At 47.5% G+C, this 15,679-nt stretch overlaps 1 protein-coding gene across 4 annotated transcripts in view; it reads left to right on the top strand.

Moving 5' to 3' along the window:
• The window catches only part of LOC129702576 (HMG box transcription factor BBX), a 159,468-nt gene that overhangs the window by 132,223 nt on the left and 11,566 nt on the right, over window positions 1–15,679 (top strand). For all 4 annotated transcript variants that reach the window (XM_055644362.1, XM_055644361.1, XM_055644363.1 and 1 more), the window contains exons 9-12: window positions 1,896–2,034; window positions 4,081–4,229; window positions 12,531–12,713; window positions 14,590–14,794. In XM_055644362.1, the coding sequence (XP_055500337.1) occupies window positions 1,896–2,034; window positions 4,081–4,229; window positions 12,531–12,713; window positions 14,590–14,794 (676 nt within the window). The remainder of the gene's footprint in view (window positions 1–1,895; window positions 2,035–4,080; window positions 4,230–12,530; window positions 12,714–14,589; window positions 14,795–15,679) is intronic.

Raw genomic sequence — 15,679 nt, 5'->3', positions numbered from 1 at the left:
TGTTGTTGGGGACATGCTGAACTGCCTAAGCCATCTAAGGAAGTAGAGGCAATGGTGTGTTTTCTTGGCCATTGCTTCAATATGGGTGGACCTGGACAAGTTGTTGGTGATATTCACTCCTGGGAACTTGAAGCTTTCAACCATCTGTGAATTGGGGCCGTGATCGTATGATGTGTGTACTGCTTCATTTCCCAGAATCGATCACAATCTCTGTCTTGCTGACATTGAGGAAATGTTTATTCTCTTTGTACGATGTTCTCAATCTCCTTCCTGTATCTCCGTCTCGTCATTATTTGATATATAAACCACTACGATGGTGTCTTCTGTAAACTTATAAATTGAGTTGGATTTGCACTTGGCTGCCCAGTCATGAGTATATCAGGAGTAGAGAAGGGGGCTGAGAACGTATCCGTGCAGAGCACCAGTCTTCAGGATTATTATAGAGAACGATTTGTCCCTTATCCTCACTTGCGGCCTGTTGAGATATAAATGGAGTCAATGGAAGGGTCTTACTGTATCCGACTACATTTTATCTCTGTTTCCTTTGTTGTTACCTTCTCCCAACTAACGATGATCTATTCTACATTTTCCTTGATCTCCATTCCCTTTGTCCTGTTTTCACACCTTACACTTCCTTATCTATGCACTTCCTTATATATGTAGCTCCTACTCCCCTGACATCAGTCTGAAGAAGGGTCTCGACCCGAAAAGTCACCCATTCCTTCTCTCCAGAGATGCTGCCTCACCCGCTGAGTTACTCCAGCATTTTGTGTCTCTCTTTAATGGAAGGGAGGTTGACTTGTGTGATGGTTCACATTTTGCTGCAATTTCTTCCGGTCGTGGGTGAAACCAAGCATCCCGAAAAAATGCTCTGTATGGCGCATCTGTAGAAGTTGGTGAGAGTTGTTGGGGGGGACATGCCGAACTGCCTGAGCCTTCCAAGGAAGCTGCCAGCAGTTATTGGTTCTCAGAGGGTTAGCTGACGTTTAGATGGGAAGAGCTGTGCAGATCTGACACAAAACTGCAGGCGTTCAGATCCTAATTCCAAAGCAGTGATTGTAATTAACGTTTCCTGTCGAATATATTGCATAGAGTGCTGTTCATTAAATGCCAGACTAACTTACAGTTTGCCAAAATTAATGTTTGAATTCCGAGCCTCTTATTCCCTGAATCTCAACTGGTCGTTACAAGAAAAAGCCTTTGACGTTGGCTCAGTTGGAGATCATAAGGTGATAGGAGCAGAATTAGGCCATTTGGCCCATCAAGCCTATTCCACCATCCAATCATGGCTGATCTTTCTTTCCTAACTCCATCCTCCTGCCTTCTCCCCATAACCTCTGACACCCGTACTAATCAAGAATCTATCTATCTCTGCCTTAAATATACCCACTGACTTGGCCTCCACAGCCTTCTGTGGCAAAGATTCACCACCTCAGTGATGTGGGTAAGGCCAATCATGGAATGTTCACACTGGGTTTTGAAGAGCCAGTCATGGTGGCGCAGCGGTAGGGCTGCTGCCTTACAGCGAATGCAGCGCCAGAGACCCGGGTTCGATCCCGATTACGGGTGCTGTATGTCCAGAGTTTGTTCATTCTCCCCGTGACCTGCGTGGATTTTCTCCGAGATCTTCGGCTTCCTCTCACATTCCAAAGACGTACAGGTTTGTAGGTTAATTGGCTTGATAAGTGTAAAAATTGTCCCTAGTGTGTGTAGGGTGGTGTTAATGTGCGGGGATCTCTGGTCGACGCGGACCCGGTGGGCCGAAGGGCCTGTTTCCGCGCTGTATCTCTAAACTAAACTAAAGCCAGGGTCACTCAGGTGGCGTGTTATCATTCCGCATAGCGCTGTGATTTCTACACCTACACCGGTCAGAAATATATTTATCATACTTTCAGGCAAGAAAGCTTCAGGGAAAGGGGGTTCCTCGGATCACGAAGGATGTTGGAAGGAGGAAGATTGGACGTTTTCAAATGTGGGGAGCAGTGGAACCAAAAAGTTGAAGAAATTAAAACCGAAAGACGAATCGGCTCTTGGGTAAGAAGCCTGTTTATTTTCCGTTTCCCTTCCGCGCTACTAACCAGCCATCTACCTAGTCAGCTGTCTGCCACTGACTCAATCAGCAGATGGATTCATGTGGCCAGCGATCATTCGAGTCTAATTGTAAAATAGTGACGTGAACATTGCTGGTGTTTGGTTTTCAGTGGGCCTCGAGAGGGATGACATTGTTCGACAATCAGTCTCTCTCTTTATTGCTTCTTGCTGCAATCGACACCTCATATTATGTGATCTTTATCCACAAAATTGAAAGTCAGCTTTTAGAAAACAGTACTTTCTTTTGTCCACCCAGAATAATGTGTGTGCTTGCTATATTTGCTACCAGAACTCCCCACAGCCATCAGGCTATTAAACCTGGCTCGGACAAAACTCTGATTATTAATAACCACTTTCTGTTATTTGCACTTTACCAGTTTATTTATTCATGTGTGTATATATTTATATCATGGTATATGGACACATTTATCTGTTTTGTAGTAAATGCCTACTATTTTCTGTGTGCTTAAGCAAAGCAAGAATTTCATTGTCCTATACAGGGACACATGACAATAAAATCACTTGAACTTGAACTTGAACTCAGTTAAAGGTCAGAGACATACTTGCAGTGTTTTATTATGTTTCACTATTGCCAGTAACTTCTCTAATCTTACCTATTTTGTGAATATGTTACGTAATTTTTTACATGTTTTAATAACCAAGCACCTATACAATTAGAGTCTGTTATTTTACGAGAGAATTAGTGAAAGCATCCCCTTCCCCGCAGTGAAGAAAGCGAATGGCATGTTGGCCTTTATAACAAGAGGAATCGAATATAGGAGCAAAGAGGTTCTTCTGCAGTTGTACAGAGCCCTAGTGAGACCACATCTGGAGTATTCTGTGCAGTTTTGGTCCCCTAATTTGAGGAAAGATATTTTTGCTATTGAGGGAGTGCAGCGTAGGTTTACAAGGTTAATTCCCGGGATGGCGGGACTGTCATATGCTGAGAGAATGGAGTAGCTGGGCTTGTACACTCTGGAGTTTAGAAGGATGAGAAGGTATCTCATTGAAACATATAAGATTGTTAAGGGCTTGGACACGCTAGAGGGAGGAAACATGTTCCCGATGTTGGGGGAGTCCAGCAGCAGGGGCCACAGTTTAAGAATAAGGAGTAAGCCATTTAAAACGGAGACAAGGAAACACTTTTTCTCACAGAGAGTTGTGAGTCTGTGGAATTCTCTGCCTCAGAGGGCGGTGGAAGCTGGTTCTCTGGATGCTTTCAAGTGAGAGCTAGATAGGGCTCTTAAAAATAGCGGAGTCAGGGGATATGGGGGGAAGGCAGGGACGGGGTACTGATTGGGGATGAGCCAGCACCGCCATGATCACATTGAATGGCGGTGCTGGCTCGAAGGGCCAAATGGCCTCCTCCTGCACCTATTGTCTTGTCAGGGTGAGGAACACTCTGCCATTGACGTGCTATATAGACCATGTATTGAGTAAGATCAAGGGTTTTGATCCTGACTGTCTATACGGAGTTTGTACGTTCAGTTCTCCCCTTGACCTGCGTGGGTTTTCTCTGGGTGCTCCGGTTTACTCCCACGCTCCAAAGACTTTCAGGTTTGTCGGTTAATTGGCCTGGTAGAATTGTAACTTGTCCCGAGTGTGTGTGTATGGGATAGTGTTGAATGTGTGGGTATCGCTGGTCCGCGGACACCCAGGGGGCTGAAGGGCCTGTTTCGGTACTGTATCTATAAACTGAACTGAACTAGTAGAATATGAAGTAAAATAGAGTCCAACAGAACTTAATTATTACTTTGAAGTAAAGGAGTTAATGCTGCAGTTTCATGATCTGACCAAGATCCCGTTAAGACAACTCCCTTTAAAAAAAAAGACACCAAGTGCTGGGGTAACTCAGCGGTCAGGCAGCAACTCTGGAGAAGATGGATAGGTGGTGTTTCGTATCGCGACGCTTCTTCAGACTGATTCTTTAAACTAGCCTCTGCAGTTCCCTGTTTTCTCCACTTGACACCTCTCCTTCTCTCCTTCAAGGTTGGGGAACCTCGAGCAGGAGTTTGAAAAGAAGTTCAACAGCCTTCCACAGTACAGTCCGGTGACCTTTGATCGCAAGAACACGACGGTGACGAGGAAAAAGAAGAAGACCAGGAGTGGATCCACTGAGCAGCAGAAATGTGATAAAGGTGAGAGTGGAGCTGACATGGGTCAGGAGGCATTTCACAATGGTCCCTTTCAGAATGGCAGGCAGTGACTAGTGGGGCACTGCAAGGCCCGGTGCTGGGGCCACAGCTATTTACAATATCCATTAATGATCTAGATGAAGGGATTAAATGTAACATTAGCAAATTTGTAGATGACATTGTGAACTGTGAGGAGGATGCTATGAGGATGCAGGGTGACTGAGGTTGGGTGAGTGGGCAGATGCATGTGGATACATTTAATGTGGACATTTTAAATTTAATTAACTAGACTAAGTGGGACCCGTTGGGTCCCATGTTCACACGGGAGGGCTGGTCCCCTGACGCAATATTCCACCTTTCCACCAATTCCAATATTGGTGGCCAGTGGAGGGGGGACTTTCTGGAGAGCTGGTATGGGTGTTGTTGGCTGCAGGGACTACTGGTCTCCAGAGGGCTAGTATGGACATTGTGGGCCAAATGGATTCTTGGGGTGGCAGCTCAGTCCCTCAAGCCTGATGTGCTGGCAGCTCACTCACGGCTGGTGGGCTGGCAGTTGACTCACGGCTATTCCTTGAAATTCCATTTCAAGCAGAGTGCAAGGCCACCAAATTCAAATCCATTTTCCTACCATTTCAAGCAGGGTGCAAGGCCACCAAATTCAAGTTCAGTTTCATACCATTTCATGCAGGGTGCAACAACACCACATTCAAATGCAGTTTCATACCATTTCAAGCAAGGTGAAACTACCATAAAACCACACAAAACACCACACTCAGAGTTCAGTAGACATTCAGTGTGTTCAGTTGATTCACAGCTCAGACAGAGTTGTGACCTCTCCCTCCCCCATCATACAGAAACTGAGCCACACCCACACTTCCAGGTTTTATAAACCCTCCCCCTTCCACCGGAAAAGGTGTGGCCTTCATGGCGTGATTGACAGGAGAGAGATTCTCAACATTTTTTTAAACACTAATAACACTTTTATTTTTCATTGATGGGAAGAATCATCTGCACCTGATCAGCAGAGGGGGACTCAGTAAGATGGGCAAAAATCACAGCCATAAGTGGTAGCGTTTTACCTAAAATCAATATAGTACAAACTGGAAGTTGTCAAGTTTAGCCAGAGCCATTAACAGTGCATTTTTACCTTCAACAACCCAAAGAGCCATTAGCAGTGCATTTCACCTTCAACAACCCAAAGAACCATTAGCAGTGCATTTTTACCCTCAACAACCCAAAGAGCCATTAGCAGTGTATTTTTACTTCAACCCAACCATATTTTCATTTTCAAACCACATTAAGGGCACTCACAGTTGAGTAGACATGTGTTCAGTATTATTCAGAGCTCAGAGAGATGTGAACCTCTGGCTTCCTCCATTTTGCAGAGACTGAGTACGGCACACCACTTCCTGGTTTTATAGTCCCTCCCCCTCCCTCCAGCAGGGGCAGCAGAGAGAATGGCAAATTATTTAAAAACATTAATATCTCTCTGATTTTTCATCGATAGGAAAAATCCTCTGGCCCCGTAAGGGGCAGGAGGGCTCTGAGCGAGGTGGCCAAAAATGACGGCCATAGGTGGCGGCGTTCTCTCGGATATCGCAGCACAGTGGGCCAAAAGCGGTCAAGATCAGACTTTTAGTAATATATCGATAAGGGGGGAAAGGGTAACCAGAGAGAGAGAGAGAGTGGGGCCCCTCAAGAATCAAAGCGGTCACCTCTGTGTGGAGCCACAGGAGATGGGCAAGGTCCTCAATGAGTATTTCTCCTCTGTATTTACCAAGGAGAAAGACAGTAGGACGGAGGAACTTGGGTCAGTCAATGGAAGTGTCTTGAGAGCAGTCAGTGTGTTTCGGTCGAAGAGCTGCTGAAGGTATTGTCGTGTATGAAGGTAGACAAATCTCCAGGGCCTGAACAATTATATCCGAGGACATTGTGGGAAACAGGAGAGAAAATTGCCGGAGCCCTGGTTGAAATTTACGAGTCGTCTTTAACTACAGGAGAGGTGCCGGAAGACTGGAGGGTGGCAAATGTTGTGCCTCTTTTCAAGAACGACTGAAGGGAAAATACTGGGAACTATAGGCCAGTGAACTTAACATCTGTAGTTGGAAAGTTACTAGAGGGTATTCTGAGGGATAGGATATACAGGCATTTGGATGGACAAGGGCTGATTAGGGATAGTCAGCATGGTTTTGTACATGGGAGGTCTTGTCTCACAAATTTGATTCCATTTGTTTTGAAGACGTGACCAAAAAGGTCGATGAGGGCACAGTTGCAGATGTATACATGGATTTCAGTAAGATGTTCGACAAGGTTCTGCGTGGTAGGCTGCTCTGGAAGGTTAGATCGCATGGGATCCAAGGAGAGATAGCTGAATGGATAGAAAATTAGCTTCATGGAAGGAAGCAGAGGGTGATGGTGGAAGGTTGCTTCTCAGAATGGAGGCCTGTGACTAGTGGTGTGCCTCAGGGCTCGGTGCTGGGCCTAGTACTGTTTGTCATCTACATCAATGATTTGGATGAGAACATTCATGTTCTAGGGGGCGCTGTCCTGTATGGTATGGCTGCCCAGCCTGCAGCTGTCCGTTTTTTCTCTATTTTTTAAAATTTTTAGTTAGTTGAGTTTTTTGTTCTGGAGTTCTAGCCTTTTTTATGTGGGGGGGAGGGGGGTGGGGGAAGGGGGAAACTGCTTTTCTAGGGTCCCCTACCTGGTCGTAGAGGCAGCTTTTCTCCGGGCTGCACCGCCGACCCGTCCTCGCGGCCTACCAGCGGGCCTGGAGCGGCGTTTCCTGTCGGGGACCGCCCAGAACCTCGGCCTCGGCAGCAGCACAGCGCTGGAGCGCTATCACGGAGCGGACGATGCCCTACCCGGGTCGCCGCGCTGGAACTCCAGTGAGCTGAGACCGCCGATAAAAGCATCGCGGAGCTGCGGGACTGTGGCGGCGTTGACTTTTCATCGGGAGCCTGGGATCTCTCAGCGAGATCACCAGTTGTGGAGCTCCGTCTGGCGCGGTCTTGTTGGCTTCGGAAGCCGCGGCCTCCAGTACGGAAGCGGCCGTTCCAGGTGTCCCATGACGCTGTGAGGATTCTCCCGACGCCGGAGCACCATCACCCGGCGAGAACAGCCTGGAACATCGGGCCTCCGTAGAGGCAACTGTGGAGGCCACAATAGGCCCGACTATGGGTGAACTGGGGATGGGGACTGGACATTGTGCCTTCCCTCATAATGGGAACCATTGTGGGGGGATGTTTTTATGTTTAAATGTCTTTATTACTGTTATGTCTGTATTCTTTCTTCAAGTGTTACATGGCAAGAAGCATTTCACTGCACCTGGGTGTATGTGACCAATAAAATAACATTTGAACCTTCATGGCAAGATTAGCAAGTTTTCAGATAGTGAAGATGGTTGTGAAAAATTGCAGCAGGATCTTGAGCGATTGACCAGGTGGACTGAGGAATGGTTGATGGAATTTAATGTAGAGAAATGTGAGGTGTTTTTTGGGAAGTCTAACATGGGCTGGATCTACACAGTGAATGGTAGTGCTCTGGGGAGTGTTGTAGAGTAGAGGGATCTAGGAGTACAGGTGCATGGTTCCTTGAAGGTCAAGTTGCAGGTTGGTAAGGTGGTCAAAAAAGCTTTTGGCACTTTGGCCCACATCAGTCAGAGCGGGGCGGAAAGGGGGGGGGGGGGGGGGGGGGGGGGGGGGGGCAGAGGAGACACGCCCTCCCCCCATGTTTTGAGAGGTGGGGCACATCCCACCAAGTTTTTGTCATCCGGATTTTAAAATCTCCGCTTTCCGCGAGACAGTGGAGGTGGGGTTGATGATCGAGGGCGCCGATTGGACGAGAGAGACGTCAGTTAGCAGGCAATGGGGGCGGGACATGATGATGATTCAGCGCGATGATTGGAGGAGGGAGGAGTGGGGTGGGGTGGGACTGAGGATAAAATGCAGTGATTGGAGGAGGGAGACGTGGCACAGACCTGCGCCTCATCCACAGCCAGGATCGATCCCGGCCAGGTCTCCGGCGCTGTCACGTCCCCACCCGAGTGCCCCCCCACAGATGGCCAGAGAGGTCAGGAGTCAGACGGGCGCGGCGCCCCCAGGCCCACAGCCAGCGCAGAGAAGCAGCGCTAAACCCAGCTCACTCTGCCTGTCCCTGCAGGTGAACCTGCCTGGGCTTGCGGGAAATATGACCAGCGTGGAGAAGCAGCGCTGGTATCCCGTCAGTCCAGTCAGGGCTTGTAGGTTAACCCAGCGAGACAGGCAGAGTTGAGCAGATTGGGGACCAATGCCGTATTTATGCTGTGAGGGGGATAACGGGTGAGGCAGGACGTTTCTGAGAAGGACGGTTCAGTCAGAGGTTTGGTCCACTGCTGCATTGTTTAGAGGAAAGATGTTGGCTGATCAAGTAGAAGGGTCCAGGGTGGGGCAATACAAAAAATGTCTTGTAAAATGAAAAATACATTGACCAAGATTAAATTTGTGTCGGTAAGCTGGCAATGAACAAGACGATGTTTGCTCGGAGAGAGAATTTGTCCCCAGTCACCTGTGGGAAAACATAAATATTTAATAGTGGCTGCATTCTGAATGCTGGTCCTGTTGAAATCTGTGATGATTAATTTTGGGAGAATGTAGCAATATTTAGCAGCTAGTAACCATGCACGTTTCACACACGTGGTTGGGAACCAATGTACACCCACTGCTATCAGTACAGGCATGCTCATTTTTCTGCTACACTATCAGTTGCAGGAGGGTTTATGGCCTCTTGCAGGCAAATGGGACCAGCCCAAGAAAGCATCTGGTCGGCTTGGACGGTTAATAATAATAATAATAATAATAATCTTATTTATATAGCACATTTGTAGTCAACTTGCATTGACCCCAAAGTGCTTCACATAATTACATTACATTTACACACAGGCAAAGGCGGGTGAAGTGTCTTGCCCCAAGGACACAACGACAGTATGCACTCCAAGCGGGATTCGAACCGGCTACCTTCCGGTCGCCAGCCAAACACTTAGCCCATTGTGCCATCTGTCGTCCCCATGGTATCCTATTCAAAGTCAATTAAATCTACACGTTTACATAAAATCAGATACAAAGTGCTGGTGTAACTCAGCGGGTCAGGCTGCAACTCTGGAGAACATGGAGATGCTGCTTTATATGTGATGTTAACATATGATGAGCATTTGACGGCACTGGGCCTGTACTCGATGGAGTTTTGAGAGGGGATCCATTGAAACTTACCAAATAGTCAAGGCCTGGATAGAATGTACACGTTTCCACTAGTGGGAGATAAATTCAGGATACAAAGTGCTGGTTTCATTACTCAGTAGGGTCAGGCTGCTACAACTCTCTGGAGGAACAATGGAGATGCTTCTTTATATGTGATGTTTACATATGATGAGATTTGACGGCACTGGGCCTGCACTCGCTGGAGTTTAGAAAGATGAGAGGGGACTCCATTGAAACTTACCAAATAGTGAAAGGCCTGGATAGAGCGGATGTGGAGAGGATGTTTCCCCTAGCGGGAGAGTCTAGGACCGGATTAAAAGGACGTACATTTAGAAAGGAGATGAGGAGGAATTTCATTACTCTGTGAGTAGTGAATCTGTGGAATTCTTTGCTACAGACGGCTGTGGAGGCCAAGTCAATGGATATTTTTAAATCGCAGATTAACAGGTTCTTGATTAGTAGGGGATTTGGGGATTATGGGTAGAAGGCAGGAGAATGGGGATGAGAGGGATAGATCAGCCATGATTGAATGCCAGAGTAGACTCGATGGGCCAAACGGCCTAACTCTACTCCTATAACTTATGAACCTATGGATAAGTGACATTTCAGGACAGGTCAGTGTAATGAGACCCGACCTGAAACGTCACCTCTCCTTGTTCTCTAGAGCTACTGCCTGACCTGTTGTGTTAGTCTGGCACTTTGTGTCTTTTTTGTAATCCAGCATCTGCAGTTCCTTGTTTTCCTGTCTGTTCACAAACGTGACCAGAACCAACAATGCTGTCACCAGCATGGCTCCCTTTATGAATCATACAGCAGTAGTTAGCTGGTGTTTTGTCCACGCACTGCTAGTGACCTGGGCTAATGCAGAATGTGTAAGTATATCTTCATCTCCACACATTTTGAGTATGGATTTATCATGTAATCCGGCACCAATTTGAAGGCCTACATTTTATTTTTTAAATATTTTAATTTGTATTTTCGGATCATCTCCATGTCATGAAATAGTCAGCAAGTGTGGACCAATTGGAAATTAACTGATCAAGGTGCCAACCAAGATTAATGTTGCTGTCTAGTAAATCTTTCTCACGATGACTCCAGCTCTCGAACCTTCATAGTTATTGTATCGTGTAGGAAGGAACTGCAGATGCTGGTTTACACTGAAGATAGACACAACATGCCGGAGTAATTGTATGGGCCAGCTGCAGTGTTAGAGTTGTACATGTAAATATTCATGGCATGGAGCATGGACACACACTAAACTCCCAGTGCATGTTCCACACACCGAGAGCTACGTACATTTATACTCGATGATCTAAGTGCCCACTTGAGACTGTTAGGTTGTACAGTGTGACACTATAATGTGTTGTGATGTAATTAAATCCATGTAATCGTGCCTAGAATTGTTATGTACGGCACAGTGGTGATAAATTACACAATTTACCAGACCGTCTATGCTTTCAAGTGGAGCGTCGTTACAATAGATCACTGAAAGAAACGTATTTGTTTTATTTGTTATAGTTCTCACAAGATGGCCCGTCTCATGTTGCCTGTCACAGTGAGTCAATAGAACGGCAGCTTGCAGAGGTAGATCAAACCAAGACAGAGAAGACCACGGCAAAATGAGTTTAGAACTGAATTTGAACTCTCTCCATTGTCGGGAATCTAGGATTAAAAATACGCTATAAAAATCCACTATTTGTGGCAAAACGTACACATACAAAATGGTTCATTTCAAATAAGAGCATGGAACAGTAAAGCACAGGAACAGGCCCTTCGGCCCACAGTGTCCGTGCTGAACATGATGCCAAGACCAACCCTTATCTATCTGAGGCACGGTGGTGCAACGGTGGAGTTGCTGCCTTACAGCGGCAGAGACCCGGGTTTGATCGCGACTACGGGTGCTGTCTGTACGTAGTTTGTTCGTTCTCCCCGTGACCTGTGTGACTTTTCTCCAAGATCTTCGGTTTCCTTCCAAAGACGCACAGATTTCTAGATTAATTAGCTTGGTAAAATTGTGAATTGCCCCCTAGTGTGTGGAGGGTAGTGTAAGTATGTCGGTGCAGACTCGGTGGGCCGAAGGGCCTGTTTCTGCGCTGTATCTCTAAACTAAACTAAACTAAACTAAAGAAACTAAAACTAAACTATCTGCACATAGTCTATTTCCCTGCACATCCACGTGTCGATCCAAACGTCTCTTAAGCGTATCTGCCTCCACCACCAACCCTGGCAGCAGGTTCCAGGCACCCACAACCCTCTGTGTAAAAACACCTTCTTTAAACTTTGCCTCTCTCATCGTAAAGCTACGCCCTCTAGACTTTGATACTTCCATCCTGGGACAAACGTTCTGACTGTTGGGATGTACCCTGTTGTGTTGCAACTTATAATTTGAGATCAAACAGTTCCATCAGTTGCAGACAATGTAAAGATTACTACCTATGTGAAGCATTTCTTCAACAAGCCTCACATGCAAACCATTTAGGGGGATCTGGCCATTTAGGTATAAATTGGTAAATGAATACGTGTTAAGAATGGATTGATTGGGTTTATATTCACTGGAATTTAGAAGGATGAGAAGGGATCTTATAGGAACATATAAAATCCTTAAGGGATTGGACAGGCTAGATGCAGGAAATATGTTCCCGATGTTGGGGGAGTCCAGGACCAGGGGTCACAGTTTACGAATATGAGGTAGGCCATTTAGGACTGAGATGAGATAAAGCTTTTTTATCCAGAGAGTTGTGAATCTGTGGAATTCGCTGCCGCAGAAGGCAGTGGAGGCCAATTCACTGGATGTTTTCAAGAGAGAGTTAGATTTAGCTCTTTGGGCTAACGGAATCAGGGGATATGGGGAGAAAGCAGGAACGGGGTACTGATTTTGGATGATCAGCCATGATCATCTTGAAGGGCGGTACTGGCTCGAAGGGCCGAATGGCCTACTCCTGCACCTATTTACTATGTTTCTATGTGTACCATGTCTGTGACCCAACTAATGAAACAGGCTTGGTTCAGGTGGATAGTTCCAGCAATCAGTTGTGTCTGAGATTGAGCCCGCTTGCTTCCTGTGTTTCAGCCATAGTCCCACAAGACAGCAACTCTGAGGACCACGCAGGGAAGGTGGAGCTGGCCGCGGCCGTTCCAAGCCTCCTGGCGGCGACCCAGGAGCCGCTTGTTGGCAGCCAAAAGCGCAAGGCCAGAAGAACCAAGATCACGCACCTGATCCGGACAGCTGACGGAAGATTGTCGCCAGCAGGGGGTGGGTACCTCGCGGCCAGGTCTACGGGGCAGTGTTGGGGACAGCACAATCTCTCCGGCGGCTTCTCTGTCGGCTTTGGGCGCCGCCGTGAAATCCGTGGCACACACCGAATCCGTGAAAGGAAGTTCCGTTACTTAAGCCCCTGTCCCACTTAGGAAACCCGAACGGAAACCTCTGGAGACTTTGCGCCCCACCCAAGTTTTCCATGCGGTTCCCGGAGGTTGCAGGTGGTTCCCGGAGGTTGCAGGTAGTGGAAGCAGGTAGGGAGACTGACAAAAACCTCCGGGAACCTTGGGTGGGGCGCAAAGTCTCCAGAGGTTTCCGTTCAGGTTTCCTAAGTGGGACAGGGGCATTACAGAGTGTGTCCTGAGATGTCAGTTGGATCATTCCACATTGTGGACACATTCCCGGGGGGGGCTGTGTGAAGCAGCGGTACTTCATCAGTACCATCCCAGCCCTTTAGCGGGCTTGCGGAAGAGAGCTGTATAATGTGTAAAAGATCTGTTTTGCACCTGCTAAGCAGTTTAAATATATTAAATAAATCCCAGGGAAACACGTTTACTTCTCAAATGGGTATTTAAATGGGACCTACTAAATGTACAAGGTGTTCATCCTGAATCTAATTGGACTCAAGTCCAGAATTCTATGGGAACTGCAGCAGGAAGTATAACTGTGACTTGCCCTGGATGATGGATTCCTCCTGCTGGTAAATCTAGGAGGGCTCCGTGGTACTTGGTGGATGTTAAACTAGCCCACCCCATGGGAGGCTGGGGCCTCTTGTGTACAGGCAGTGATGAGAAGTAAGCATGTTCCCAGAGGGGGAGATAACAAGCAGATCCAACTCCCCAGTATCTGTAGGTAGACAAAAGTGCTGGAGAAACTCAGCGGGCGCAGCAGCATCTATGGAGCGAAGGAAATAGGCAACGTTTCGGCACGAAACGTTGCCTATTTCCTTCTCTCCATAGATGCTGCTGCACCCGCTGAGTTTCTCCAGCACTTTTGCCTACCTTCGATTTTCCAGCGTCTGCAGTTCCTTCTTAAACTCCCAGTATTTGACTAACGTCACTGGTGACACCACATTGCCACTGGCAGAGAATCAATCCCACATGGGGCTCTAGTTTAGTTTATTGTCACGTGTACCGAGGTACAGTGACAACCTTTTGTTATGTGCTATCCAGTCAGCAGAAAGACAGTGGATGATTCCAACCGAGCCATTTTACAGTGTGTAGATAGATACAGGATAAAGGGCCTGTCCCACGAGCATGCGACAAGCGCAACCTAACGTGGTCGCTTGAGCCGTACGGCCTCGCGGGGCCGGTCCCACTTCGATTGCCGGAGCCGTATGGAGTTGTGCGGTGCTGGTCCCGACATCTGTCCGAAAAACTGACACTCCAAAAATTCCGCGCGGCAACGGCCTTGCGGCTCGCAACCTCATTGAGGCCGTGCGCAGCGCCTTGACGGCCGTGAGCAGCGTCTCAACGTCGTACACAGTGTCTCGACGCCGTACGCAGGGTGTTGACGGCGTACGCCTAGCGCAAACTTCCCGCGGATTTCGCTCGAACTTCACATCAACTCGTACGGGTTTGCTCGACCTCCGCGCGGCCCCAGCTTCCGGTTTGGTCGCGTTTGCCGCATGCAGTCGCATGCTCGTGGGACAGGCCCTTAAAGGAATTGCATTTAGTGCAAGGTAAAGCGGCAAAGTCTGATCAAGGTTGGTCTGAGGGTCACCAATGAGGTAGATCAGTAGTTCAGCACCGCCCTATAGTTGTAGCAGGAGTAGAGCTCTGGAGTAAAGCAGTGAAACTAATCCTGGTTTTTAAATGTGCTGCGATTTGACTTGACCCCGTGTGTAAGAACTGCTGTTCAACTTCCACAGATCTAACAAAGGAGAAGGTCTCTTGTAAACCGGAGAAGAAGAGGCAGCAGCGGAAGGCGGAAGGTTTGACTGGGGTCCACAACAGCAGCTGGGGAACTGAGCAGGCATGCAGTATTTCACCAGAAGTGCAAACTACATCAGCTATCCCAGCCTTCTTCAGTTTAGCTGCCTTGGCAGAGGTGGCAGCCATGGAAAATGCACACAGGTGAGTCCATGAGTGAGAGGAGCATGAATTAGGCCATTCAGCCCATCAAGTCTACTGCTCCATTCAATCATGGCTGAACCTATCTTCCCCTCTGAACTCCATTCTCCAGCCTTCTCCCCATAACCCTTGAGGTGGCTCAGTAAGTGTGTAAAACACAACTCGTGAGAAGCTGCAGAGAGCAACTACTCAGTTGTGTTCCTCACTGCTGTAAGTGAGATACATTAAGCTGGAAAGGGTGCAGAGAAGATTTATGAGGATGTTGCCAGGGTTAAAGGGCCTGAGCTGTGGGGAGATGTTGAGCAGGCTGGGACTCTATTCCTTGGAGTGCAGCAGGCTGAGGGATGATCTTATAAAGATGTGTAAAATCATGAGGGCTATAGATAGGGTGAAGGCACAGAACCTTTCCTAGAATCGCGGCATCCAGAACCAGTAGACATTGCTTTAAGGTGAGAGGGGAGAGATTTAATTGGAACCTGAGGGGCAACCTTTCCACACCTGGATGGCAGATATATAGAACAAGCTGGCAGAAGAGGTAGTTGTGGGAGGTAGAATAACAAGTTTTAAAAGATATTTTGATAGGTACATGGATAGTAAAGGCTTGTACGGACATGGGCCAAACATTGGCAGGTGGGACTGCTGTAGATGGGGCAACTTGGGCAGGTTCTGCTGAAGGGCCTGTTTCCATGCTGTATGATTCTATGACAATGTCAATAAATTGGTCAAAAATCCATCAGGCTAAACAAGACAGGCCAAAATCATTTTATAATCTACTTTCCAAAATGGTTGGTGATTGTGACCCGAGTGTACAATGGCTACGCAGGCGGATAACTGGCTTGCCATCCATTGCGATTAGCCAGGTGAAGCTGACCCCACAGCAAGGCCGTG

The sequence above is a fragment of the Leucoraja erinacea genome, chromosome 13, assembly GCF_028641065.1.
Source record: "Leucoraja erinacea ecotype New England chromosome 13, Leri_hhj_1, whole genome shotgun sequence".
Taxonomy (NCBI): Eukaryota; Metazoa; Chordata; class Chondrichthyes; order Rajiformes; family Rajidae; genus Leucoraja; species Leucoraja erinaceus.
This window is presented reverse-complemented; position numbering and strand designations above follow the sequence as displayed.